The sequence below is a fragment of the Talpa europaea genome, assembly GCF_964194135.1.
Source record: "Talpa europaea genome assembly, chromosome: 1".
NCBI lineage: Eukaryota > Metazoa > Chordata > Mammalia > Eulipotyphla > Talpidae > Talpa > Talpa europaea.
In genome coordinates, this window is record NC_140073.1 from 99,274,476 (window position 1) to 99,298,818 (window position 24,343).

Genomic DNA, 24,343 nt, shown 5'->3' on the forward strand with positions numbered 1-24,343 from the left:
TTTCTCGAGTATTAGTTGATGATTTTTTAGCAAAATTGGGGCATTTTTCAGCCATTATTGTGTGAGGTCTTTTTTTTCTACCCCAAACTGTCTCTTTTCTCCTTCTGGGATAACTTAACATTTTCTCATAGGTTACTGAAGTCCTGTTTGTTTTTTTTTTTAATTGTTTTTCTCTGTTTTTATTACTCTGTGAAGTGTCCTTTCTTTCTCCTATAATCTGTAACCTGCTGTTAAGTAAGTCTAGTCATTTTTCTTTTATTTCAAATACTTGAACTTGATACTTATTTTTATAGTTTTCATGTATGATATCATTCCTTCTTTTATGCATCCTTTCCTTCCTTTAAGTCTTTCAGCATATTTATTACAATATCTGATAATTCCAGTTTATTTCCAAGTCTGTTTCTATTGTTTGCTTCTTCTGTGTCTTTATAGATCACAGTTTCTTTTTCTTCTCTTGTCCAGCAGTTTTAAATTATATGCTAACTATTGCAGATGATATGTGATAGATAATTTGGTTTACGTTGTCTCCCATTCAGTTTCTGAGTTTGTCGTGGCAGACAACTAAATTGCTGACAGATGCTTTTATATTTTGTAGAGATTGTTTGTTTGGTTTTGTTGTTTGTTTTCTCTTAGGACAGTTCTTTTTTCAGATTCGCTTTACTCTTAGTACATGGCTGTTATTTTGTGGCATGGTCCTTACTCCTGAATGTGGCCTTTGTAGAGACTATATGCTGAGCTGCTCAAAAAAATCTATATTCTGGCAGAGCTAAAAGTTTAGCAGCACCTAGTATATGCCCAGTCCTAAGGCAGCCACTCTCCACCAGGCCTATGCTTGTGCTATGTACATGCACCTCCTAGCACTCAACTCAAAACTCCTGAGGAATCCTCAAACAGACTTCTAGAACCTCCTCTCAGGTACCTTGCCCCACAAATTGTAGCTGCTCTGGCATCCCTAAATTGTAGCCTCTTCCCCTCTTCAGCTTCCTGTGCTAATATTCAAAAAATGCCCTCAAACAGAAAACCATGTGAATATGGGATTCCTAGGGTGATGCCTTTTCTTAAAGATTATCTCTCGTGTTACCTGTTATCCAGGGACTGAAAACAGTTTCCATATATATTTAGTACAGTTTTATAGTTGTTTATGATGGAAGGACAAATTCTAGCACAGATACTCCAACATGGCTAAACCCAGACGTCTGGGCTTAGATTTTAGTGAAGTGGGTTCTGGTAGGCATTGATGCCATCCAGCCAGCCCATGAATAGATAGCAGTCTCTCCAGGGTAAATTTCTGCCTGAAATCAAGATTGCAGTTGGTATCACCCATGCCTCACTCCCCATGTCCAGCTGGAACCCACAACGGCATGACCACAACGGCACTCAAGGTTGCGTGACCACAACGGCACTCAAGGTGCCAGGAAATCTTGACCATCCCTGTGCAATTTAAAGAGGAGAAAAGTTTGTATTTTTAATGATTATGAATCATCAGGGAAAGATTAAATCATTCTCCTTGCACTCTATTAATTACAACATAGATTTACATAATAGACTTCAGGCGGATTTTCATCTAAAATAGTTAAACATAGCTTTAGTGCATAAAAACAAACCTATTTATTACCCAAAAAATATCCCTATTTAGAATGTTCATTTTTCAGGGATGATGAATACTTATAAAGCATCTATATCATATGTTAATATACCTCCTCACAATTTAAGCATCAGAGTCAACCTAAGAAAAAGGTAGAAGTTATAGATTCTTTCTTATTTTTCAGGTAGGAAAACTGACACTGCAAACAATTTAACTAGTTTTCAAAATAAAACAGTAACTGAAGAACCCAAGACTTTAACATAGCCTAACTCCAAATTCTGTGCTTTTTCTTGTTATCCTCACTATCTCGGCAGTTGTGGTAGTCTTAGTGTCTGTCAAAGACAAATTCTAGCCTGTGCCCCAAGCCAGAAATCTCCATCTCACCTCTCACTACAGGTTTCAGAATATTATTTGACTCTTAGAGTGAATGAAAGACAGGGCTAATAATCGAAGCAAAAAGAACATGTAAGGGATTATCAAAGTAGTCCAGGCAATTAGTATTAGCTAATTTTTGATTAACAGTTCACTTCATCATATATTCAAAATCTGTACCTTTGTTGCCTTTCCATTTATAAGAAATTGGCCTTTAAAAATATAAACATAAATTCACATTTAACAAGGATTTCCAAAAGTTGACTAATCAAATGATATCAGAAAATGTTGATAGTGTGGTGTCACCAAAACAAAGCAAAGTATAAAAGCATATGTACTTAATATAACTGTATACTCATACAAGAAATGGCAGCGCATAGGGGTTGAGGACAGAGGACTTGAGTTCAAATGTTGCTCTGTTGTTGACTAGCTGGGTAACTTTAGGTCTCAGTCTCCAAATCTATAAAGTGGCTATAAGAATAAATGGATTAATATACATAAATTGTCTAAAATAATATCTAGCACAGAGTAAGTGTTCATCAGATATTAAGTGCTATCATAATCCAGTTCTCTGGGGAAAAAAAATCTATATGGACAGATGATAGAGAAAAAAGAATGTGAGAAAGGTCAACAGTGGCTTTCTCTGGGCCTAGGATTACTGATAAAATATTTGTCTTTTTAATTATTGTCTATGTTTCTGTCTTTAATCAAAAACAGCCATGAATGTGTTTCTTAAAAATCATCAGGCTCACAATATTTGTGATGTCCAGGCTGCCACCAGCTCCATCTATTCCCACCAGCCCTTCTTCCTCTTTCCTCAGGTGTGACATCTCCCCGAAGTGTACTTGTTTACCTTTGCTCTGCACCTGCACATTCCTTACATAGGTAAAAGGGCATAAAATTAGAATCAGGAAAGGAAAACAAGAATGGAAAAGTTACTCATATGAAGAACTTCCTTTGTTTCTCTGAATTTCTTTCATGGTGCACCTGTGCACCATGATTTCTTAAGATCATAAGCATCTGGTCCTCTACATATGTTCATCAGGCAATAAAAATTATCTACCTGTATATTTTAAGACTTTTGTGACTTCCGATTTTGGTCTCAGCTGCACGTTTTTCCTTACAATGAGTGTTTCCTTCAGTGTGTTGTTAAAACATGGGCCTTCCTTGCTGAAGCTGTGTTTTTCTCTTGTAGGGAGTTTGCTTGGCGTGATCCTGAGCTGCCTGAAGTCATTCATATGCTGCAGCATCAGTTCCCGTCGGTTCAGGCGAATGCAGCAGCCTACCTACAGCACCTGTGCTTTGGCGACAACAAAGTGAAGATGGAGGTACAGCACCCAGGGCTTGGGGTGCCCGGGGGAGACAGTGCCTTTCTGCTCAGCAGTCACATGTTTGGGTGCTTAAGAAATCACAAGATGCAATTCAGAGGACTTTTAAAATGGATATTTTGATATCAGATGTACTCTTCTACTTCCTCACTATGCACCTAGTGTGTCTCAGGAAGAACTAGGGAGCCAGTAACATTTTCAAATCATGTATCTGTTCATTATTTATAAAACCTGAAGCAAAAAACAACTTAACCTGTATTTTTAAAATATTTTCTAAAAGTCTGTTAGGTGAAAAATGAACTTATATATCTTACAAGATTCTCTTCAAGATTGGCGCCAACAGTGTAATTAAGTTACCGGGCATATATGGATATTTTATTTCAGCTTTTATACTTGTCATTTGTAGAAACATAGTGAATCACTGGTTATTGGCTAATGTTCTATAATATAGATTCTTTTAACTTTTTAAGTCATTTCCCCCATGTAATGTCACATGGAACTCCAGTATTTTTCATCAATTTAATATGCAAAACAGTTTACCAGTTACAAACCTAAAGGTCAATGCAGTAAAATAAAGCCCAAAATAGTCATGAAATATGCTAGTGAATTGAAAAATGAAGGAAGGTTAGGGGGAAAGCCTTGAAAAACAATCTTAGGAACCAAATGACTTAAGTTGAAAATCCTCCCCTGTGTTGTTGCCAGCCCTGATACTGTTTTACTGTGTTTATATGTGTTCCTTGCCCTCAGGAGCGTAAGCACAGTTCTGGTGATAACCAGAGGTTTGAGTGGGACTGTGCCTCTTGCATGTGGTATTAGTGCACCTTGGTCTCCCTTCCCTTTTTAAATCACGAGCCCAGAAAAAGACATTCATCTTCATAGTGTTCTTAAGATTTATTAGATGTGTCATTCAGAATAAAGACTACCCCTTTGAAATGATCTGGAGTTGACCGTATCCCATGATCTCTTTGTAACAGATTTTTGTTTAGTCACTGATCGATCACATGTCACAGGCCTGGTACCTGTTTTTCATTCTAGGTGTGTAGGTTAGGGGGAATCAAGCATCTAGTTGACCTTTTGGACCACAGAGTTTTGGAAGTTCAGAAGAATGCTTGTGGTGCCCTCCGAAACCTTGTTTTTGGCAAGTCTACAGATGAAAATAAAATAGCAATGAAGAATGTTGGTGGAATACCTGCCTTGTTGCGACTGTTGAGAAAATCTATTGATGCAGAAGTAAGGGAACTTGTTACAGGTGGGTAAAGAATGTGTCCTTGCCTGTAGAGAATGTTGAAAACCATCTAGACTGTGTCCTTGTATGGTGGGTTGGGAAAGAGTCAGAAGTTCTAGATGGTAGATGATGAAATAGTGCTTGCAATTTTAAGGGAGGCTATAATTTAATCTGATGATGCAGAAGGCATTTGTGTTACTAAAGGGTCATCTCTATTAGCATCACTTTTATACTTATTAATGCTTATCAGTTAATAGAGGTCTTGTTCAGAGGACTAAATATGTCCTTTTATTTTGTAGTCCATATTAAATAGTATATATTTAATAGACTGACTCTTTAGCATGAAAATAAAACACACATAATGCATTGACTCTTCCACTGCAGTTTAGCCTGTATCAGAATGCCATTCTGTCTCTGCAGTGCTTTCCTAGGTATTGGGGATATAAAGGTGAACAAAACTCATTTCCTGCCCTCAAATAGTATTCCAGCTCAGGAGAACCACAAGTCATTTTGTGAATGTCAGTGAAAAGTAACCAGTGCCAAGACTGAGTTTGCATTGGGAGCACCAAGAAAAGGCAGGGAAGTCTTCTGTTTGATATGAAACCAGTGTTAATCCTAAAGAATGAGGAAGCAAATGAGCATTTCCAGTAAAAAACAGAAGCTTGGCGCCTGCATGGTATATGGGATCAGTGCTACCAGCAGAAGGAGGATGCTGAAAGGAGATGAGGCCAGAGATAAACACAGCCTGGTTTGGGGAGCTTTGAGGAGTAACTTGTGTCTCACATGCACTGGGAGTGATTATAGGGCATGCCATGACCAGTTTGGACTTTCAAATGCACTCTTCCAGCAGAAAGCAGAGCAAAGGGCTGATTTGAAGGGGATAAATCTAGCCGTAACAGCTTAAACTATATCAGTGATAGAAAGAAGGGATGGACAGTGGAGAAGAGGGAATAGTTAGAGAAATGGTTCATGATTAGGACATGCAGATCCAATGTGGGGAGTAAAAGATCAAAAGGAACCAAGTAAAGCCCAACTTGAGAGACCAGATTTCACAGAACCATCAGCTGAGATCAAGAGCACTTGAGTTCGTGATGAGAGAACAATTCTGTGGAAGGCAAATTAATGACAGCATTCTTTAATGGCATTTATAATAGAATGTAGGAAAATGGTTAAATAATTGGCATTAGATTCATGTGGTCAAACCATATATGTGAGTTAAATAAATTTACCTATGGCAGCGTAGGTAAATCTGTAGAGGCATTTGCAGAATGATGAGCCCAAGGAAATTAATAAAGGATAATCACCTTTCTCATAAGATATTAATGTACTCCAAATAAAGTCTAAAACTAAAATGCTAAATGTAGTATTTTATGTATACTCAAACTCTAGAATGGACTGCCTGCCTTAAAGTATTTTAATATCAATGCTTTAATACTTCTAAATTACAGATTGATTTATTAGCATGTACTTCCTCTTTCTAAACTGCTTTTGGGGCATCTCACCCTCTCACCAAAAAGTAATTTGCACATGCTTGTGTGTTTGTATAAAATGTGATTGAGGACAAGGTAAAGAGAATTAAGAGGAAAAAAGAGTACAGAGATTTCTCTCCTGAAAATCAACAAACCACTGTGATTATACCTAGCAACTTGCTCTAAGCTTCCTGTTAGGCATGTGTAGACCGTGCTATTTGCTGTACATGAGAGCTTTCTTTGATGTTTCTTTCCCATCACTTTGAACTTGCTATGTAATGTCAAAGTATCTTCTTCCAGTAACGCACCTGTACAGCAGTGTGTGCAGAATGACGTGCGCGCGCTCACCAGCCATAAGTGGTGCCACCAGCATACCTGACAATAGTAGTGCAGCTTAGATTTGGTTCTGTTTTGATGAACTAGGCAAATTTATCATGACTTGGTTCTTACATCCTGAATATGAAGGTTTTTTCCTTTCTTTTCTAATAATTTCTCATAGGAGGAAATTGGTTGTTTCTGAGGGTTTTTTCTGGGGGAAAAATTGAATGCACTGTAAAGTGCTTTCTCAGAGTTTAGCTGAAGGAATTTCTAAAATGTAGTGATCAGCAAGATGGAGGTTATGAAAGTCTGATGATTTCCTTTTCATTTAAGAGTAAATAAAATTTATTTTTACTAGAAGCTGACTTCACTGCTAAGGGATTTTATGTACTAATTTATCTGTACTGTACTCAGAATGTAAGTGCTGATTTAAATGCTTTCCTCTGTATTTCCTCATTTCTTTGTGGGTACTAACTGCTAAGAACACAAGATGTTTCAAGACATGAACCTTGGCCTTGAAAGGATCTGAGTGTTTCCTAATTCAAAAAGAGTTATTTCCTGAAAAGATCGTATTGCTTAAAAGGTAAAACTAGAAGCAGCATCTGAGACATCTCTTTTGGAAGCAGCTGCCAGGGGCTTTTAGGCTTTAAGAAGTATTTCTTGGCCTTATTTTGGGGGTAGGGAATATTAAGAATTGGTTGATCACTATATACTTTTACACCTAAAATCTGATTCTGGTATGTTTGCTGAGTGCTTATGAAATATTCTCTTCAAAAGCAGTCATTGCTTTGGAGTGACAGTAGTCAGTTCACACTTTGCTTACTTGATCTATGTAAAGGAATTGGGCCAGAAGCCTTCAGAAATGAATGTCTAATTCCCGAAGACTAAATGTCAGTCTGAGTTTGATTTGCTTATAAACATTACCCAGTTAATGTGAAACTACCAACTCATAAATCTAGCATAATTGCATGTGTGTTGTGTATACAGATAATTGTGGGCCTGCTATATGGAGACAAGAAAAATTATTCACATATCTCAGTTCTAAAATTTAGTGATACCAATCTTAACTGAATTTCCATTATTTTAAGTTTAATTGATTCCCAATATGCTTTAAAGAGTGACAGTAACAAGAGATCTTCAGCTCTTTACTCTTCTCAAGTCAGATACTCATAAACTGCCTTTAAATCATAGGCTTACAGGGTTTGAGGGACCTCAAGATTCATTTTTCCCTGTCAGCCATCTAATGTGTGAATCCTCTGTACAGCTTCCACGCAAAGTAGCCACCCATTGTGTGCTTGAACTCACAGGAGATCCATACTTCAGGAGGTTAAGGACAAGCAGAGGTTTATTCAGAAAGCAATAAGGAGACATCCTGACTTCAGAAAGCAAGGAAGGTAAGCCCTCAGGAGCTCATTTGCCTGAGGCTGACCCCTCAAGAGAAGTCAAATTAGCCCTCAATCCAACTTCCCTGAACCCCCTAAGCAAGAAAGTATGTCTTCATTAAAATATGCTCCAAAATAGCAGCAGGGTGCTACACAGTCACATCACCCACATTCCTGTGAATGACCCATCTCTCAGAAAAATTTTCCGGAAAATAGGACATTATCTTTTCAAATTCCATTGTTCTGCCAGAGTCACCACAGATTACTATTGCTCTGGCCAATCTTGCATGATGTTTGGGCTTTGTAAATAGACCCTAAGAGTTCTTCAATGGAAACATAGTCAAATTAGCATCACGTTCAAACTATTTTATTAGCTGAAGAAATTACTATCCCCTTGAAACCAGAGATTCTGTTATTCATAATATTAAGTAATTCAACCTAGTTATTAATCCAAAGCCTTTTTTCTCCTAGAACCCTTTGTTTCAGTTTGGCATTTTTAAAATACTCAAGTGAGAAAATTTTAGCTCCTTTAAAAAGATACCTTACCTTTGCTTTAATTGTGCTAACTGCCCGGGGCCTGCATTTCTGGACACGTCTCTATTTGCATGGAAAAAAACAGAAAAATACTTTCCCCAAGTGTATATTCCCAAGGAAGTATGGCTGTCATTGCTAATTAAAATAGTTCTCTAATATGTAACATGATTCTTGTGTTTTCTTCATTGTGTTGAACACCTTCCAGGTTGAAACCTATTGAGCTTTTTCTGTTAGTAATTGCTGACATAGGTAGATGCTTAGAGTGAAGGCTGGTTTACTTTTTTAGTTATTATTACAAAGGTACTTTTTGCCTTTATTGTGCTTAAACTTGAAAGCTAGATGAAGTATGGTTGTTGCCCAGCTGGGATATAAAATGAATGTCTGCTAAGCCCCAAACTATGGATGGAAAGTGGGAACATCTTGTCACTAGAAAAGATATGCAGAGCTCATTTTGTTCAAGATAATTAAATAGTGTTTCTAAGCAAGGAAATATAAGTTTCAAATTATTGAGCATCCTGTGAGCATCATTTTTTAAAACTACAGAAATTGAAGATTCTGCACAGAATCTAGAGGCCTATTCCGTAATGTACCAGCTGTCTCCAAACTCACACTTGTATTAGTCCCATTAACACTGTTGTTAAATAACAGAAAGTAGCCTTTGTTCTTGATTAATAATAGGCTTTGTTTAAATGGCTGCTATATTCACATTCCTTCCAGTTTTACAAGTAATTATTCATCCATATGACTAAGTAAAATATTTCCACAGTTTATTTTAAAAATTTTGAGTATTAGCAGTGGATTTCAGAAACTTGCAGAACTTGAAATTAGACATATTCCCTTCCTGATCATTAGCTCCGTATCTCTTATTAGGTAATAAATTGATTTTTTTTTAAGTTAGCCATGCACAAAGGAAAGGGACGTGGATCAGGCTGCAGTTTAAGAAACAACAGGAGTTCTAGAAAGGCGGGAGATTAGTGGATATACATCCAGCCTTTCAGACTGTTCCATGCCACTATAGGGTGATATTTACTAAACATCTCCCCTTGGCCTTATTAATATGCCTTCACAGCTATTACTTATTCTCTAGTGCAGGGAGAATTTGCTGGTCTGTTCCTTTCTGCCCTACTCTTATGGGCCCCTGGAGCCATCAGGAGCTACATGGGTAGTTTTCAGAAATCCAGAAATATCTCCTCCCAAATCTCAACCCCAATCAGTAGAATTCTTATCATTTGGTCTACTTTATAAAACATTAGCAGTAGAAACATGCTTTATTATTACTGAACATTTCCAGCCCTAAAAAATTGAAAATGAAAAATCAAATGACAAACAAAAAATGTTTAATTGATAATGAGACAAAAACAGTTTACTACAAACGCAATGACTCTCAATTCAGAGTCAGCAGAACTTGAACTGGAGAAGACCCTATTCTACCGCAGTATTACAGAAGGGAAACTGGGGTCCAAAGAGATTGAGTCCATAGTTTGGAATCCTAAAGTACAGACTGAAGCTTTTCCTTGCCTGGCCCTGCTGTTGCCACCAGTCAATTGCCAGGCCAGGAAGTGCTGAGAAGTCACAAAATCTTGCCCATTTTCAAGTATCATTTCCCTGGTTTTCTCAAAGTACCACCAAAAGAGGAAAAGAAAAAGAAATTTCATAATATTTCTTACTTTCTGAATTTCATCCAGAAGTATAGAGAAATATTTTTGAACTTGGCCACTAATGGAGTCACATCAAACTAGTGAGCAGGTATAATCACAAAGCTTCAGGTTGCTTAGAAAATGTGAAATGTGATTTTGGTCTTGTGAGTTTTCTAGATTTATAGTCTGAGTATGAAAAGATTCACCTTGTAAGTGGAATATGACCTTTTATTTTGAGAGCAGGCTTCGCAATTCCAACCAAAATGAGCAAGAGTCAAGTGTGGAGACTCGGAGGTCACCACAGCAGTTGGGCGGTCAGCCCTGGGTCAATAGAATTCCCCAGCAAAAGAGGCCCTTTAATGACACACTCCCCAGTAGACTCAATGCCAATAAATTAGAGAATGATGGGGGCATGTGAAGAAAATCTAAAAATGATGCAAGAGACCCCTCAAGTACTTTGCAAGTCTCTAAGCTTCTGCTGGTTCCAGGCAACTGGGTTGAAAAAGTAGCACAGTTACCAATGAATAAGCACATTCCAGGAACACTCGAAAATCCGCTGCGGATCATACAGTTTCTGTGATACTTTCTCGGATAAATCTCTGTGAGACTGTGTCAGAGACTGAAGTGACCTCTAGAATAACTAGGGTAACTGGGCTGCTGACTGTGCTGTCACTTTTACATCACACCTATTTCCTCAGGGAAATTTCCCGTGTGTGACCTGTTCCCTCTTACAAATTCCCCCTAACAGAACGAACTGTCATTTACATGTCTTACAGACAATTCTTCATCAGCATTTCTGAATTGTAAGCTGATTTATTTTCTGTGCACATGCCTTTCCAGGGTATGTAGGACTATATGACTACATTATGTCATTATTCCTCTCCTACCAATGAAGTTGGAAAATTACTTAGAAAAAAAGAATATGTTACAATACAAATGTGGGTCCCTAGAGTTGGATGTCTAGAAATTGATTCATCTTTTCGAAGATGTTGTGATCCACCTTTATACCTGAAAAAAAAATTACAGAAAAACAGACTAGCCCCTATGATCTCTGAAGATCTATCACTCACATCCTTCAACTGGGATAAAAGACCAGGCACAGTCCCCTCCACATTGAATCTCTAAGCTGGAGCCCACCTCAGGACAGGCACTGCAGCCAATGCAGGTCTTTTCCACACCTCCTCCTGGGACCTTTCCATCCCTCAAATCACCTAAACACACAAATCACAGAAACTGTATGATCCGCAGCAGATTTTCGAGTGTTCCTGGAATGTGCTTATTCATTGGTAACTGTGCTACTTTTTCAACCCAGTTGCTATGTGACTGCTGAAACCAGCCAGAGTGAGCCTTCCGTTGCCCGACATGGAGTGTGCATTGGCTGTGTGCATGAAGTCTCAGAGCAATGAGGTGAACCCCAGCAATGAGGCCAGGCCCCCCCCCAGAGGATTGCTCACCACCTAGAAAACCCTATTCCCACTAGCAGGGAAACTAACCAGGAGGCTGAGCCTGCTGATGGGGCAGGAAGAAGAAAGCCATGAGCTACCTGTAAGCCAGGAGCAGGGCTGCACATTCAGCTGCTCTGGGGTTGCCACCCAAGTCTCAGGATCCTCGTTAAGATGGTAGCATCTTAGGAACACCACACAGGACGATGCACCACCAGGATTTGTTGTCCCAGAATTTATCCAGAGAATTTATCCATTTCTACAATGAAAGATAATATTTTTGCCCCCCCCCCCAAAAAAAAATTGCTTTCCCATTATCTGAGTTTCACTTCAGTTCTATAATTTGTTCTCATCACTCTGGCCCTGGTTGGAAACTTGAGTGATTTGCCTGAAGGCACAAGCAGCAGACATTTTTTATTGCGCTACTCTCTTCCCACCACCCTCTTGATTTCCTCATTTCTCTGAACAGCAACATATTCTCGTATATATGTCAAACTGCTGGCTCATCTTTGACACCACCCTCAGTTTTCATCAGCTTCCAAATTGTCATCACAATTTACCATCTCCTCCTTATTCCTTCCGGTCCAGTCACATCACCCTAAACTGGACATAGGCACTGCCCCTCTGGTCCACCCCACCGTCTATGCATTCCACACTTCCCCACCTGCCAGTTCAATCTGCAGACCTTTCCTCGCCTTTCAGACCAGCCTCAACCTCAAGGGTCTCCCACTTTATTCCCCCCAGGCCCACTAGGAAGGGCTCCCCTAGCGCAACCAGCTTCTCCCTGGACTGCCTTTCACAGTCCAGCTCAGTCCTGCGCAACAGGTTTGTGAGTGTGGCTTTAGAGACAGACTGACTTGTTAGTCCTTCTGTTTCTATGACACCAGTGCCAGCTTCCCTGGTAATAAACACAGGAGATGCTGCTTGATATTTTTGTGAGGACAGATGTGGTGTGTCTGCAAGCTCTGTTTGTTTCTCTTCCCACATGCATCCTCTGCCACAGCTGCTGTGTGTTGTGACTGTGGCAGTGCCTCCTGAGAGCCTAGAACTCACCTGCACGTCTACCTTAGAGTCCTGCATCAAAGAAACAATATCTCTGCCCAATCTATCAATGGAAGTGCAATGCAGGACACATTTCAACTTTTCTACAACATTTCAACACATTTCAAGTAATTTTCAACTTCCTAGTAGCCATGTTCAAAAGAAAAAAGAAACAGATGCTGTTTATTTTGAGAACATAGTTTATTTGGGGCCTCTCTGGTGGTGCAGGGGTTAAAGTCCCAGCACTATCAAGCTTTTGCATGGGTTAGCTCCCGGCCAGGGTGCAGCAGACCTCTCCTGTCTCACTCGCTGCTCCCCACTTATTCTGGTGAATCCCCTCACCACCTGTACCTCTGGCCTACACGCCAGCTCTTGTATGTATAAATTTTAAAAAATGAAAAAAATGTATTTATTTAATCAAGTAGCTCCAACATAATCACTTCAACTTATAAGCAGTATAAAAATTAACATGTTTTACATTCACTGTCTGTGTATCAGATCTTCATAATCCTGTGTATGTTTTATACTTATAACACATCTCAGATGATCTAGCCACATTTTAAGTACTCATTTGCCACATGTACTTAATGGCTACTCTGTTGGATACTCTATTGGCTAGGACAGGTCTGTACTGTGCTTGGGTATAAGGAACATGTCTGAAAGGCATGAGCTACATAACTTTAGTTCTGGCAGGGTGGCAGGTGACCTTACGGTGGCAGCTTGAAATAGCCAACAAAAGTCAGAAGTTTATAACAACCCTACTAGAATTAGGGAAAGAGCTTTGGGGACTGCTGAGAAGAAATGGAGAAGTGTTTTGACTATATCCTGCTTCCCCTAGTCAGAGAAGGCCTAGGGAATAACAACTGAGACCGGTGCTAGGAGCAGATAGGGGCCCTAGTTTCAGAGGCCCACATACATGTCCTGTTGTCCACAGTCAGTTTATGAGACAAGGGTCCACCTTGACCCTTGTCTGCTACCTGCAGACTTGATAGTTTATATTTCCACCATTAGGCTAATATTTCTTTCCTCATTTATCAAGAATGCTTGCAGCATATATCAAGAATGCTTGCAGGGGTATAGAAAACACCCACCTATTTGAAGGATCAGAGATGTAGAGTATCCTGGAGGGATGACCCGACATAGCAGGCAGTGTGCCTGACCCTGGGAGCCAAGCAAGAGTCATGGTATGACTTGTCATGTGCCAGGGACAGTGGGGTAAAAGCTCATCGTCTCTCCTCTGGTGTAGTACTTTTCATACCCCTAAGGCTTGGGATTTCTTGTACTTATTCATGGACATCTCGTGAAAGAGCGTGACTGAAACAAGACCTTCAAAGGCAGATACTGAGAATGAGACTAACTCATGACAGAAAATGCAGGACCCTACCCAGTGGTGACATTTGAAGTGCCCTAGCACTTTCTTTTTCTTGCTATTTTAATTTGTTTTTTGCAGTGTCTACAAAACACTTATGTGGGGTTTTGTTTTATGTTTTGGTGGGGTTTTTGGTATTTATGAAATGACATTAATCGAATGCTATATAAAAATTAATGGTTTTCTATTTCTTTCATAACCAAAAGAAAACCAGTGTGTAGCTGCTATGGATTTATGATATCAGAGGAAAAGCATTTTCTAAATGCTTTCGTTGGTTTTTTAATGTCCTTTAAGAAATACATTTTTCTAATAGTGCTATTGTTTTAATTAATCAGTACAATCAGTCTCTGATTTGACTATAAAATTATCATTTGGCCATTAAAATAGCTATAGAGTTAGTTTTAAATGTGAGCTTTTTCAAAATTCTACAGCATAGGATTTATGTGAAATGGTATTTTTAATTACTTTATTCATTCTTTGTAGGAAAATGAACATTCATCTCTCTTGGCAGTGTTACATTATGATTATTGGTTACTTATAATTATGTGTACTTTTTCCTGTGATAGAGAATAAGCAGCCTTTTCTACAATAACATGCATTAAAATTGCCTAATATTTTCTAAATTAGTTTGTATATTCTTAGTCCTCACAACAAATAGCTAATTGCTTTAAATTAAATAAAAAACCTCAAGATTTCTAAACCAAATTGTAGTTTATTTTTAACTTTCTCTTTAGGAACCAGGAGATAATAGAGTATACTAGTAAATATTTTTGAAACAAATTTTGCATTAGGATGTCGGAGCAAGAGGTTTATCATGTTGATGGAGAATACTAATCTCCAGCTCTCTATTTCTTCATCAGTCTTGCTACATCTGGGAGTTGGTATATTTTCTATTCATTACTTAATGCTCTGGCAGCATTCTTCTGACCCATTAAATGAAGCCCTAGACAGAAAGAATGGAGAGAACATTGTTTTATTATGACTTTAGTGAGGTAGAGTGCACACAGGTATTATTAGCTCACCCTAAGAATGGTACTTTTTACTTTGAGTAGAAAACCCAAATTAATCATTCCATAGCTAAGGCTTTTAAGTTTAATTGAACCTTTTTCATCCAATTTTAGTTGATCAGAGCTGGTTGTTTTAGCTTTTCATAACCTTAGTTTTGAAACAGAAAGTGGAGAAGAAAAACCATTATCTTGAGACTTGCTTTGATGTTTGAAACAGCTAGTTAAATCCACACCAAATGTAGCTCTGTGTAGAACCTGGGGAAGCACAGGATTAGTGGGGTAATAAAATTTACAATGCAGGATGATTGTGTGGGTCTCTTCAATGCCTCCAACTTAACCAAAAATAGAACCTTTCTCTTTTTTCTGGTCAAGGCTAATTTTGAACATTTTCTGAAGTTGCAGAAATCAAAACCCGAGTGTCTATAGTAGACTGCTTTTATAAGTTATCAGTCATCTCAGATTACCAAAGGATAGTATAGTCAGTTCATCTGCTGAAGGGTTGTACACTTTTAAACAATTTCACTTTATAATTGGACAACACTGGTCCTTCCGTTTTGCAGTTTGAGGGATGAGGATTCTGGCATGTTGGATTAACTCTTAATTTAATTTGTGGTTCTGGAAGATGGAACAGCAGCAGATCTCCTGTCCCTATAGCTAGAATGGTGGTTCAACAACCCTGTCTTGGTCTTTGAATGTAAGGCAGACAGAACTGTGTTGGCAAATTCTCTTAAAAATCTAGAACAGTGTTTGGACCCTCTCCCTTGAAGACTTTCCCGAGTACTCAGTTTTAAGGAAAGGCATGATGAGGAGGTAATGTGTAAGAACTCGGTCAATGGGCAGAAAACAAAAGGAAAATTTAGGCAAAAAAATTGGGTCCATCAACAGATATTTTTGAGCAGCAATTATGGGCCTTGCATATATATATATAACAAAATATATCAAAGAATGGATGATACTGAAATGCATTCCTCATTGCATATGTCTAATCAGATTTATATTAAATTTAGAAATACAAATGCTCATCATTCTTTAAAAAATGAACATTTAGGACCTCCCCGGTGGCGCAGCGGTTGAGCGCTGGGTTGCGAAGCTGCCCGCAGCCTCTGCAGCGCCGGTTCGATTCCCAGCTGCTCCCCGGCCACCAGAGGAGGGTCCCACGTGGCGCGCAGACCTCTCCTGCCACCCGCTGCTCCCCTCAGCAGTGTACTTCGGTCCTTCTGCCTGCTCTGCTCCCCGCTCTGGCTCTGGTGAATCTTCTCACCCTCCCGCGCTTCTGACTGTACCCAATGCTTGTATAAATAAATAAATAAATCTTTAAAAAAAAAAAATGAACATTTAGAATTTCAGTTAAATTGGAAGCTGATTCATTTTGTGCAACTTGATGCAAGGTATTATAGGTAAAGCACACAGTGCCTGGCACTAGAGCAAAGTCCAATAAGTGGTGATCATACTATGGTTTATACTGATCTATGAACTTTTATGCTGTTTAATCCCATATGTAGGCTTAATGTCAATCTAATTGTAGATTTAATGGCCAGTAGTAAACTGTAATATGGCAGTCATTCTAAATGCCGAATAAGAAAAAGAAAGAGCAAGACAAAATTCAAAAGTCTAGTAACTGCATGGAAAATCAAGGAAATCTGGACAGTATCCTCTTGCCAGAAGTAGGTCTTAGAAGTAGTTGGAAGTGGGCCTCCCCTGGTGGCGCAGCCGTTGAGCGCTGGGCTGCGAAGCTGCCCGCAGCCTCTGCAGCACCTGTTCAATCCCCGACCGCCGGCGAGGGTCCCACATGGCTCGACAGACCTCTCCTGCCGCACCCGCTGCTCCCCTCAGCAGTGTATTTCGTCACTCTGCCTGTTCTGTTCCCCACTCTGACTCTGGTGAATTCTCTCACCCTCCCACGCTTCTGACTGTACCCAGTGCTTGTATAAATAAATAAATAAATCTTAAAAAAAAAAAAAAAGAAGTAGCTGGAAGTGGAAGCAGGAAGTAGCTGGAAGTGGAAGCAGGAACCATGAAAAACAAGTTTTTCTGCCAACAATCAGAGAACTTCTAGGCATCAACTTCCAGATCTAATGTGCTAAAAGAACCCCCCCTCTTCTTAGTCATGTTTTCACCTGAAGCTTGTGACTCAGGCTGTTTGATTTGTTTTTGTTTTTTTTTAGAGATGTATCTGATTTTATACCAATGGGCTATATAATAGGATAGGCTTTACTTCCCATAAACCTTGTCTGATAGTTAACTTTACTGGAATGCATTTATTCTGTGAAGTAGAACATAGCATATTCGAAAGTGCAGCTCTCCCCCCTGTTGAATTTTGTAGAGTGAGGAATTTGAAAGGCTTTAACAAAAAGAGAATTTGCTATGGCATTTAGGAATCACATGTTATAAAATTGTTTTGGTAGGGATTAGATTATAACCCTCGGCCTCCAGTGCTTCTGGACTGCAGGCTCTTCTGTGGCTCACTCATGTCTGACGGGACCCATTGGTGCCCTGGGTTGAGTGGGGTTAGCCTCCTTAGCAGAAAATGTTAAATTTCCACTGTGGCAGCCTCCTCTATCACCTCACCTCTCTGCACCTTAGCCTGCTCTTCTGTCTTGTCTCCCTTCTGTTATTTGGGTCAAGACAGCCTTCCAGAGACTCATTTGTTTCTCATCCTAAGCCCCCAGGCCCCTTCCTGTGGTCATCAGCCCTTTAACATTTTTCCTCCGAGACAGTGCTTCTCAAATGTCCTTTAGATACAAAACCCTTTTTTCAAACAGAAACACTCGGTGAAGCCCAACACTGAAAACAGCTAAGTATGGAGCTGCTCTGAGTAAACTGGTGTGAGGACCTGGAATGCTGCCACCACTTCTCCTCCCCCATTCTTCACATGACTGCCTTAGAAATCCAGTGGGCACAGTTTGAAAACCTTTTGTATACAAACATACAGGTGACTTTATAAGCCTCCATGGAGAAATACCCCAATTCTGGAAGTTCGGTTCATTTGGTGAGCACCTGCAGTATGTGCTGCCCTCTTGCTAGGTCAGGATCTATTTTGTGACAACAGATGTTATATAAGCAAAAATCCATCATGGTAGAGACGAAGGACCTTCCAAAGAAAGGTCCTGACTTTTCCTGATTCTAAGCTGTCTAAATCCTCCTCACCATTTTGGCCTGAGTGGCTGGACCACCATTGAGGCTGAGATCCTAAAAGACTGTGGTATGGTGAGCTCAGCCACCTCGAAGGACAGGACAGAGTAAAAGGTCTTAGGGAACAAGGGAAACAAAATCAGTGAGGTGCAGAAGCCAAAGGCAAGTGTAAGCAAGCACAGCTGTGGAGTAGAACATTTCCCAGCCTGCCCAAGCATATCCCCATAATCCACCATGGGGTGTGGACAGTTCCATGCCAGGGGAGGGATGTTCATCTCAATTTATAGTTAAAGTTGTTTTGCTATCTTTAGTTCTAGCCTTTTGCTTATACCTCTCCTTCCTCACAAAAAAAAAAAAAAAAAAAAAAAGCTGTCAGCACTCCTATTTCTCCTGTCTTTCTAAAGGACACGCAATCTTTCCGTCATGGCCACGAGCTTGACAAGCTCCCATGGACATGGGCAGATTTTGTGTAGCCAACTCTTCAACTCTTTCCTTTCCATGAGACCATAAACTTTTTTTTTAAAGATTTATTTTTTATTTACACAAGAACTAGGGTGCAGGCCAGATGCGCGGGAGGGTGAGAGGATTCACCAGAGACAGAGTGGGGAGCAGAACAGGTAGATTGACCGAAGTACACTGCTAAGGGGAGCAGCGGGCGAGACAGGAGAGGTCTGCTCACCATGTGGGTTGCTCCGAGGCCGGCGGGAATCGAACCGATGCTGCAGAGGCTGCAGACAGCTTCACAGCGCTGCGCTCAACCACCTGCACCACCAGGGGAGGCTTGAGACCATAAACTTTTCATTCAAAAAGCACCGTACAGACTTTTGAGCATCTTGCCAAGGAGTGTCAGACTTTGAAGGACCTCAGTGCAGAGAAAAACAGCTGCAGCCTTACTCCTTCCCTTCTCCTTACTTTGGAAAATGCACTGGTGTGAAAGTGATATTAGAGTAGGCATATGCATCTTGAATTTGCTCTGATTTCTAAAAGGGGAATTATTAGAAAACGTGTGTGCCTTAACAGTCCTCACAGTCAACACAAAAGTGAAGACCCTCTAATGTGCTTACAACTTTAACACTCGAGTAAACTACAGTTAAGGTTTATTGCCCTAGCCATGTTGATATGACCTATAGTTGAGGTGACTGTTAGTTTATCGTTAGCTTCACCTGTATCTAAAAAGGAACAGTAGTAACTTGTATTTCTAAAACACATGGCACTAAAAATGTTTAAACCTTGTCTAAATAAGGAAGATGGAAGCAAATGTCACCATACTCTGTGCCAGTAGAGTACAGTAAGCTTGAGCTTCCCAGCAGCAAAAGTAAGAAAAGCATGATCGAGAGATACATGTCATTCTTCCAAGAAAAATTCTTTTCAAGTACTAAATTCTAAAAATGGTTTGTCACATAGAACACTGAATGTAAAGGACAATACAACGAACAACAGTTGTATAACAATCCCAGACACATTATATTTATGACCCTAATAGGGTTGCATACCTCCCCCTCACAGAGTAATTTGTTCTGCAAAAGCCACAGTTGTCTTCTCTGATAGATACATAGACTCTGAAACTTAACAGAAGGAATACTTGACTTTGTAATATACTGCCAGAAGCTCACATATGTTCACTCAACTTTATTAGGGGTTTCTCCACAGCCTGGTTGCAAATTTAGGACATAGATTAGGTTTGGAACAGTCTGAGTTCACAACAATTAGGGCAGATATGTGCATCTCATTCCTAAAACTGCAGGGCTTCTAATTGATTTGATTTTTTTTTTTTTTTTAGGAGTTCTTTGGAATTTATCCTCATGTGATGCCGTAAAGATGACAATCATTCGAGATGCTCTCTCAACCTTAACAAACACTGTGATCGTTCCACATTCTGGATGGAATAACTCTTCTTTCGATGATGATCATAAAATTAAATTCCAGACTTCACTCGTTCTGCGTAACACAACTGGTTGCCTGAGGTAATTTCTTTATTTCTTCTTTCTAATTAATTATGTGATTAAATGTGTTACAGGTAAATTGATTTTAGGAGGAGGTACTTCATTTTATTAATATCTATCTAAGTTTTCAAGTTTCTTTCAAATTTAGGCCACTGAATTTTGTTGTTCTGTGAGGAAAACATGGCCTAAGAGACATTATCTTATAAATGACTCCTCTGTGAATTAGTGAAAAAAGCCCTTTCGTTCTGAAATTCCTGCCAAAGTCTTCCACTTTAACAGCCTTTTCTTGTTCTTACAGTCTGATTGCTCATTTGTTTGCCGCCTGATTTTTGTTTAAATTCAAAATGTGATGGTTAAAACCTTTTTGCTTTTAATAGGGTGCAAAAAGACGTGTCATTTAAGTAATCAATTGGGAGTTTGAGTTTTACAAATAAATGAAAATAAACCTACATACTATTTTTAGTCATTATCTTCAGCATTTAAAATCCATAAAGCTTCCTTTAAGTGCACACATGTTGCTCATTATGTCCATTAATACTCATTAGCTCAATTTCTACCCAGTTTCCCAGGCAATGTCCTGGCAGCTTGAAACAGAAGCCTTGGAGCAGAGTGGCATACTGACAATGGGAGTGGACTCTGACCTCAGACGGCCTGGCTTCTCATCCCACTCTGAGTCTCCATTCCCTCATCTATGCAATAGGGATAGTAGCATTTCAACATTGTGAAGCGCTTGTATAAAGTGCTTAGTGTAATGTGTGCCACTATACAATGAAAGTTATTTAACATTTAAGCAAAGACATCTGAGCATCTCTACCACAGGGAGCTTGGGAAGGAGAGAGAGGGCCTGGGCTTCTGAAGCCTTTTACTGTTGGGACAGGTGACCATTGGCCCCTGAGCTAGAACAAAACCGGGATGGACCAGAGTCTGGACCCTGGCAGGTCTGGGCCCTGAGTCAGTTCCTTGACTGGGATGTCTACATCAAGGGCAGTCATAAGCTGTACCCGGGATTCAAGGAAAAGCTGCTCATCCTCTCCCCTCAAATAGGTCTGGGGAGGCTGTAATCACTCCCCAGCCAGCCAGTCAGGCTCAGGGAAAAACCCAGAGGCAGGACACACACTCAGGGCTGTTAACATTTAATGAAATACCTCTGTGTGAAATCAATGATGAACAAAACAGATTGCATCCCTGCTCTGATAGACCCATATTCTATTGGAGAATGCAGATAGGTAGGTAGGTAGAAGTAGAAGAAATTGAAAGTAGAAGTAAATATTGCTTTAAGTAAATAATAGTAAATAGAAGTAAAAGATATAAAAGTCTGTTTAGTACAGAAGACAGACAAGAAAATAACAATAGTTGTCATTAAAAGAGATCAGTGACGTAAAGGTTATTAGGTAGTTATTTTGATGATCAGGTGGTCTATGGTAAAATTCAAATGATAAAAATTATGCCCAAATCTGAACTGCTGCAAGAAGTAGTCATGAGGTAGGGGAGGGAGGATGCTCAAGAGGACACATTCTCTAGGCCATAGGAGTGGATAAAAAGACTCCAGGCCAGGGATGAACCTGGAACTAGAGCTCAATAGACAGGATGCAGAGTATTACCATATTTTTCAATCAAAGGAAGGAGCTTGTGGAATTAACCACGTGCCATGGGAAACCACAGGACACTTGTAATCACTAGAGTGCTGGGTCTAGTCCCTGACTGTGAGTAGAAGACACAGAATGGGCAACAATGGGGACGGGAAGACCTGGCCGGGGCAGTACCCGAGCTGGGGCAGTGGCATAGACCAGGAGCTGGAGAGTGGTGGGCAGGCTGGGTGAATGTCAGGAGCTGGTAATATTCGCTAATGGTTTGATTATAAGGAGCCCAGGGAGGAAATAAGAGAAACAGCTAGATCTTTGGCTGGATAAAGTGCAGTATGGAGGTGCTGTTGATGAGATCAAGGACAATGGAGAAGAGAGGGTGGAGGTGGTGTGAGCAGTGGAGAGTTTGGCCGTGTCAGTTTTGAGATGTCTAACTTGCTCCCCATGTGATAATGCCAAGAGTGGTTGTATAAATGAGTGCAGAGCTCTCGGGAGAACGTGAGGCCAAAGATAAACGTTTGGGAGTCCGTGGGTTTGAGGAGCAGGAGGCCAACACAGGAAGGGCAAAGAGAAAAAACAAGAAGTCCCACGTGGCCCTGGGACCTGCAGAGGGATCCTCAGGCAGAAATGCTAAGCAGGGAAGAGGACAAGGAGCAAGGGGTCCTAGCAGCTCACAGAGGGACAGGAGAGGGTAACTCTCGATGCTGCTGAAAGGCCACACAGAAGAGGTGACAGGTGACAGTGTCTCTCTGGTGCCAGAGGACAAAGGTGAAAGGAAAATCCCCAAATCTCCTTTATCTAGTCCAGGTTTTGTGAAATCTCAGAATTAGCCTATAATCCTTGTAATCAACCCTAAAATAGATCCTTAGAGTTTGAATTATGAATTCAAGAAGAATTAGAATTCATAAAGACAAATTAATTGATACCAAGAGTTTCAATATGGATGAGACTGAAAACAATTTTCCGAGTGCTTCATCATTGAAAGGATAAGAAAAATTGTGGTATAAACAAATGTCTACATTTAACTTGTAATGAGTTTATTTTTTTTTTATTAAATGTATAAGACCTTTAATAGAAAGCAGAAAAAAGAGTAAGGGTAAATATTTCCCACTCTAAGTTAAACACCCCCTCGTGGATAAATGCCCAGCAGAACAGGCTTGACCCAAAGCAGGGCCACTGAGGTCACAAATCTAAGTCACCTTCTGGCAGGGTGAACTGCTTTTATACAAGAAACTGTTTCCTCTGTTCACGTAAACACTTCTGACCACCTACTACATATATAGCATGATCACAAACAGGATTCTGCAAGGATTTTACATCCAGCCTAATAGCGGAAGTAAAACTTGTCTGAAAGTAACCACAACGGGAAAAAACCACACCTTTTATGTGGTGGACTCTTTTCTAATTGTTTTATGTATACCAACTCATCTCTTCCTCACATCAGTCTTGGAGGAGGTGGTTATTTCCACTTTTTAAATATGAGGAAACTAAGACTAGACCTCAAATAATCATATTAGGAGTTTAGAAAGTGCCACGTCACAAGAGCGAATACCAAGCTCAATATGCCACTGTGTCCTTCTTTGTGGGTATGGGATCTAGCTGCTACTGTGAGCTCTTGAGATGTTAAAACTCAAGCTCCAAAATGCCTCCTCAAATCAGAACAACATGCCTGGTATCTGTTGTCCATTCTCTCACACCAGGAAGGTGAGTTGCCGTGACTAACGATTAAGTTGTTTCAGCAACTCCCATGTCTCTGCCCTTTTAGGAACCTCAGCTCTGCAGGGGAGGAAGCACGAAAGCAGATGCGGTCTTGTGAAGGGCTGGTGGACTCGCTGTTGTACGTGATCCATACGTGTGTGAACACCTCTGATTATGACAGCAAGGTCAGTGTCTGACTAGCCGTGTGAGGGGTGCAATGCAGGTGGCAACAGCTCCTTCATACATTATTAACATTCCATTGATTCTAGATTAAGAGAAAGTCTCTCAAAATTGCAAGTTAACATTGACATAGCAACTTAAGAAAATAACTTTAGAAGCGTGAAAACTGAGTGACCCTGGGTGGTAAAAGACCTAATATGGGGATATAGGCCCTGGCTCCCTCTCTGGTCATCAGATTCATTGTCAAGTGATTGCTCCTGTTACTTTTCCTTCCTGCTGCTTGTTCCTAGGATCAGGTCCAGCTGTGTTTATGTTTCTTCCACATAAAAGTTCCTGATTGAGGCACAGCTCCCTTGCCCCAGAGTAGTTCACAGATCCCACACCAGTGCCAACATTACAGGTCCCTCCTGCCATCCCCAGGCTTGGCCTTTCACCCCTTCCTCTGTTGCCAGCATCAGCCTCTTACCCTCCCCTCCTTTCTCTCCATGCCTGCCCTAGCACAGGGCATTCCGCTCATTTTTCAGGATCTGCCACTGGAACTCAGGGAGAAGGTGGGAGAGCAGTTCATGGGTACAGTCAAGTTTTTCTTTGAGCCTCATTGAACCAAAAGATCTGCAGATCAGCTCAAGAGAAGGAGTAAGCAAGTTGGAAGGGGAGCTTGCCAGGCAAACACTGAGCCTGGTTTTACACCCTCAGTTGAAGTGACAGCTGGCCTCCCAATTCAGAGTTGTGATGTAGACTTCAAGGAGTAAAACGCAAAATATTAGAGATTGTGGAACTTTACACAGAGGGAGAGGAGAGTTAGGGGAGAGGCAGGAAGAGACAAAAGGACTTGTGGAAAGGGGCCTATGCCCACAGAAGGATTAGTCACACTTGTTATGCTGAGGCTTTCCAGGCTGAGAAGGAGTGAGATTTTGGCACTTGTCAGTGCAGCAGCCCTGAAGCAGAACCTTACACATGTTAGTCAACATGAAATCAGATCCTTAGAGGATGGGTCTGTACCCTGTCATTTTGGGCATCACCCCAAATTTCTAGAATCATAATTCCTTCTTTAGACTGTTTTGGGTTCTAGTAAGTATAACACAGTTTCTTCCTATG

At 40.3% G+C, this 24,343-nt stretch overlaps 1 protein-coding gene across 7 annotated transcripts in view; it reads left to right on the forward strand.

Moving 5' to 3' along the window:
• Positions 1–24,343, forward strand: part of PKP4 (plakophilin 4) — a gene marked incomplete at both ends in the record, with an annotated part of 155,755 nt that overhangs the window by 114,882 nt on the left and 16,530 nt on the right. For all 7 annotated transcript variants that reach the window (XM_084243145.1, XM_084243149.1, XM_084243146.1 and 4 more), the window contains 4 exons: positions 3,157–3,285; positions 4,321–4,534; positions 19,622–19,805; positions 23,133–23,250. In XM_084243145.1, the coding sequence (XP_084099271.1) occupies positions 3,157–3,285; positions 4,321–4,534; positions 19,622–19,805; positions 23,133–23,250 (645 nt within the window). The remainder of the gene's footprint in view (positions 1–3,156; positions 3,286–4,320; positions 4,535–19,621; positions 19,806–23,132; positions 23,251–24,343) is intronic.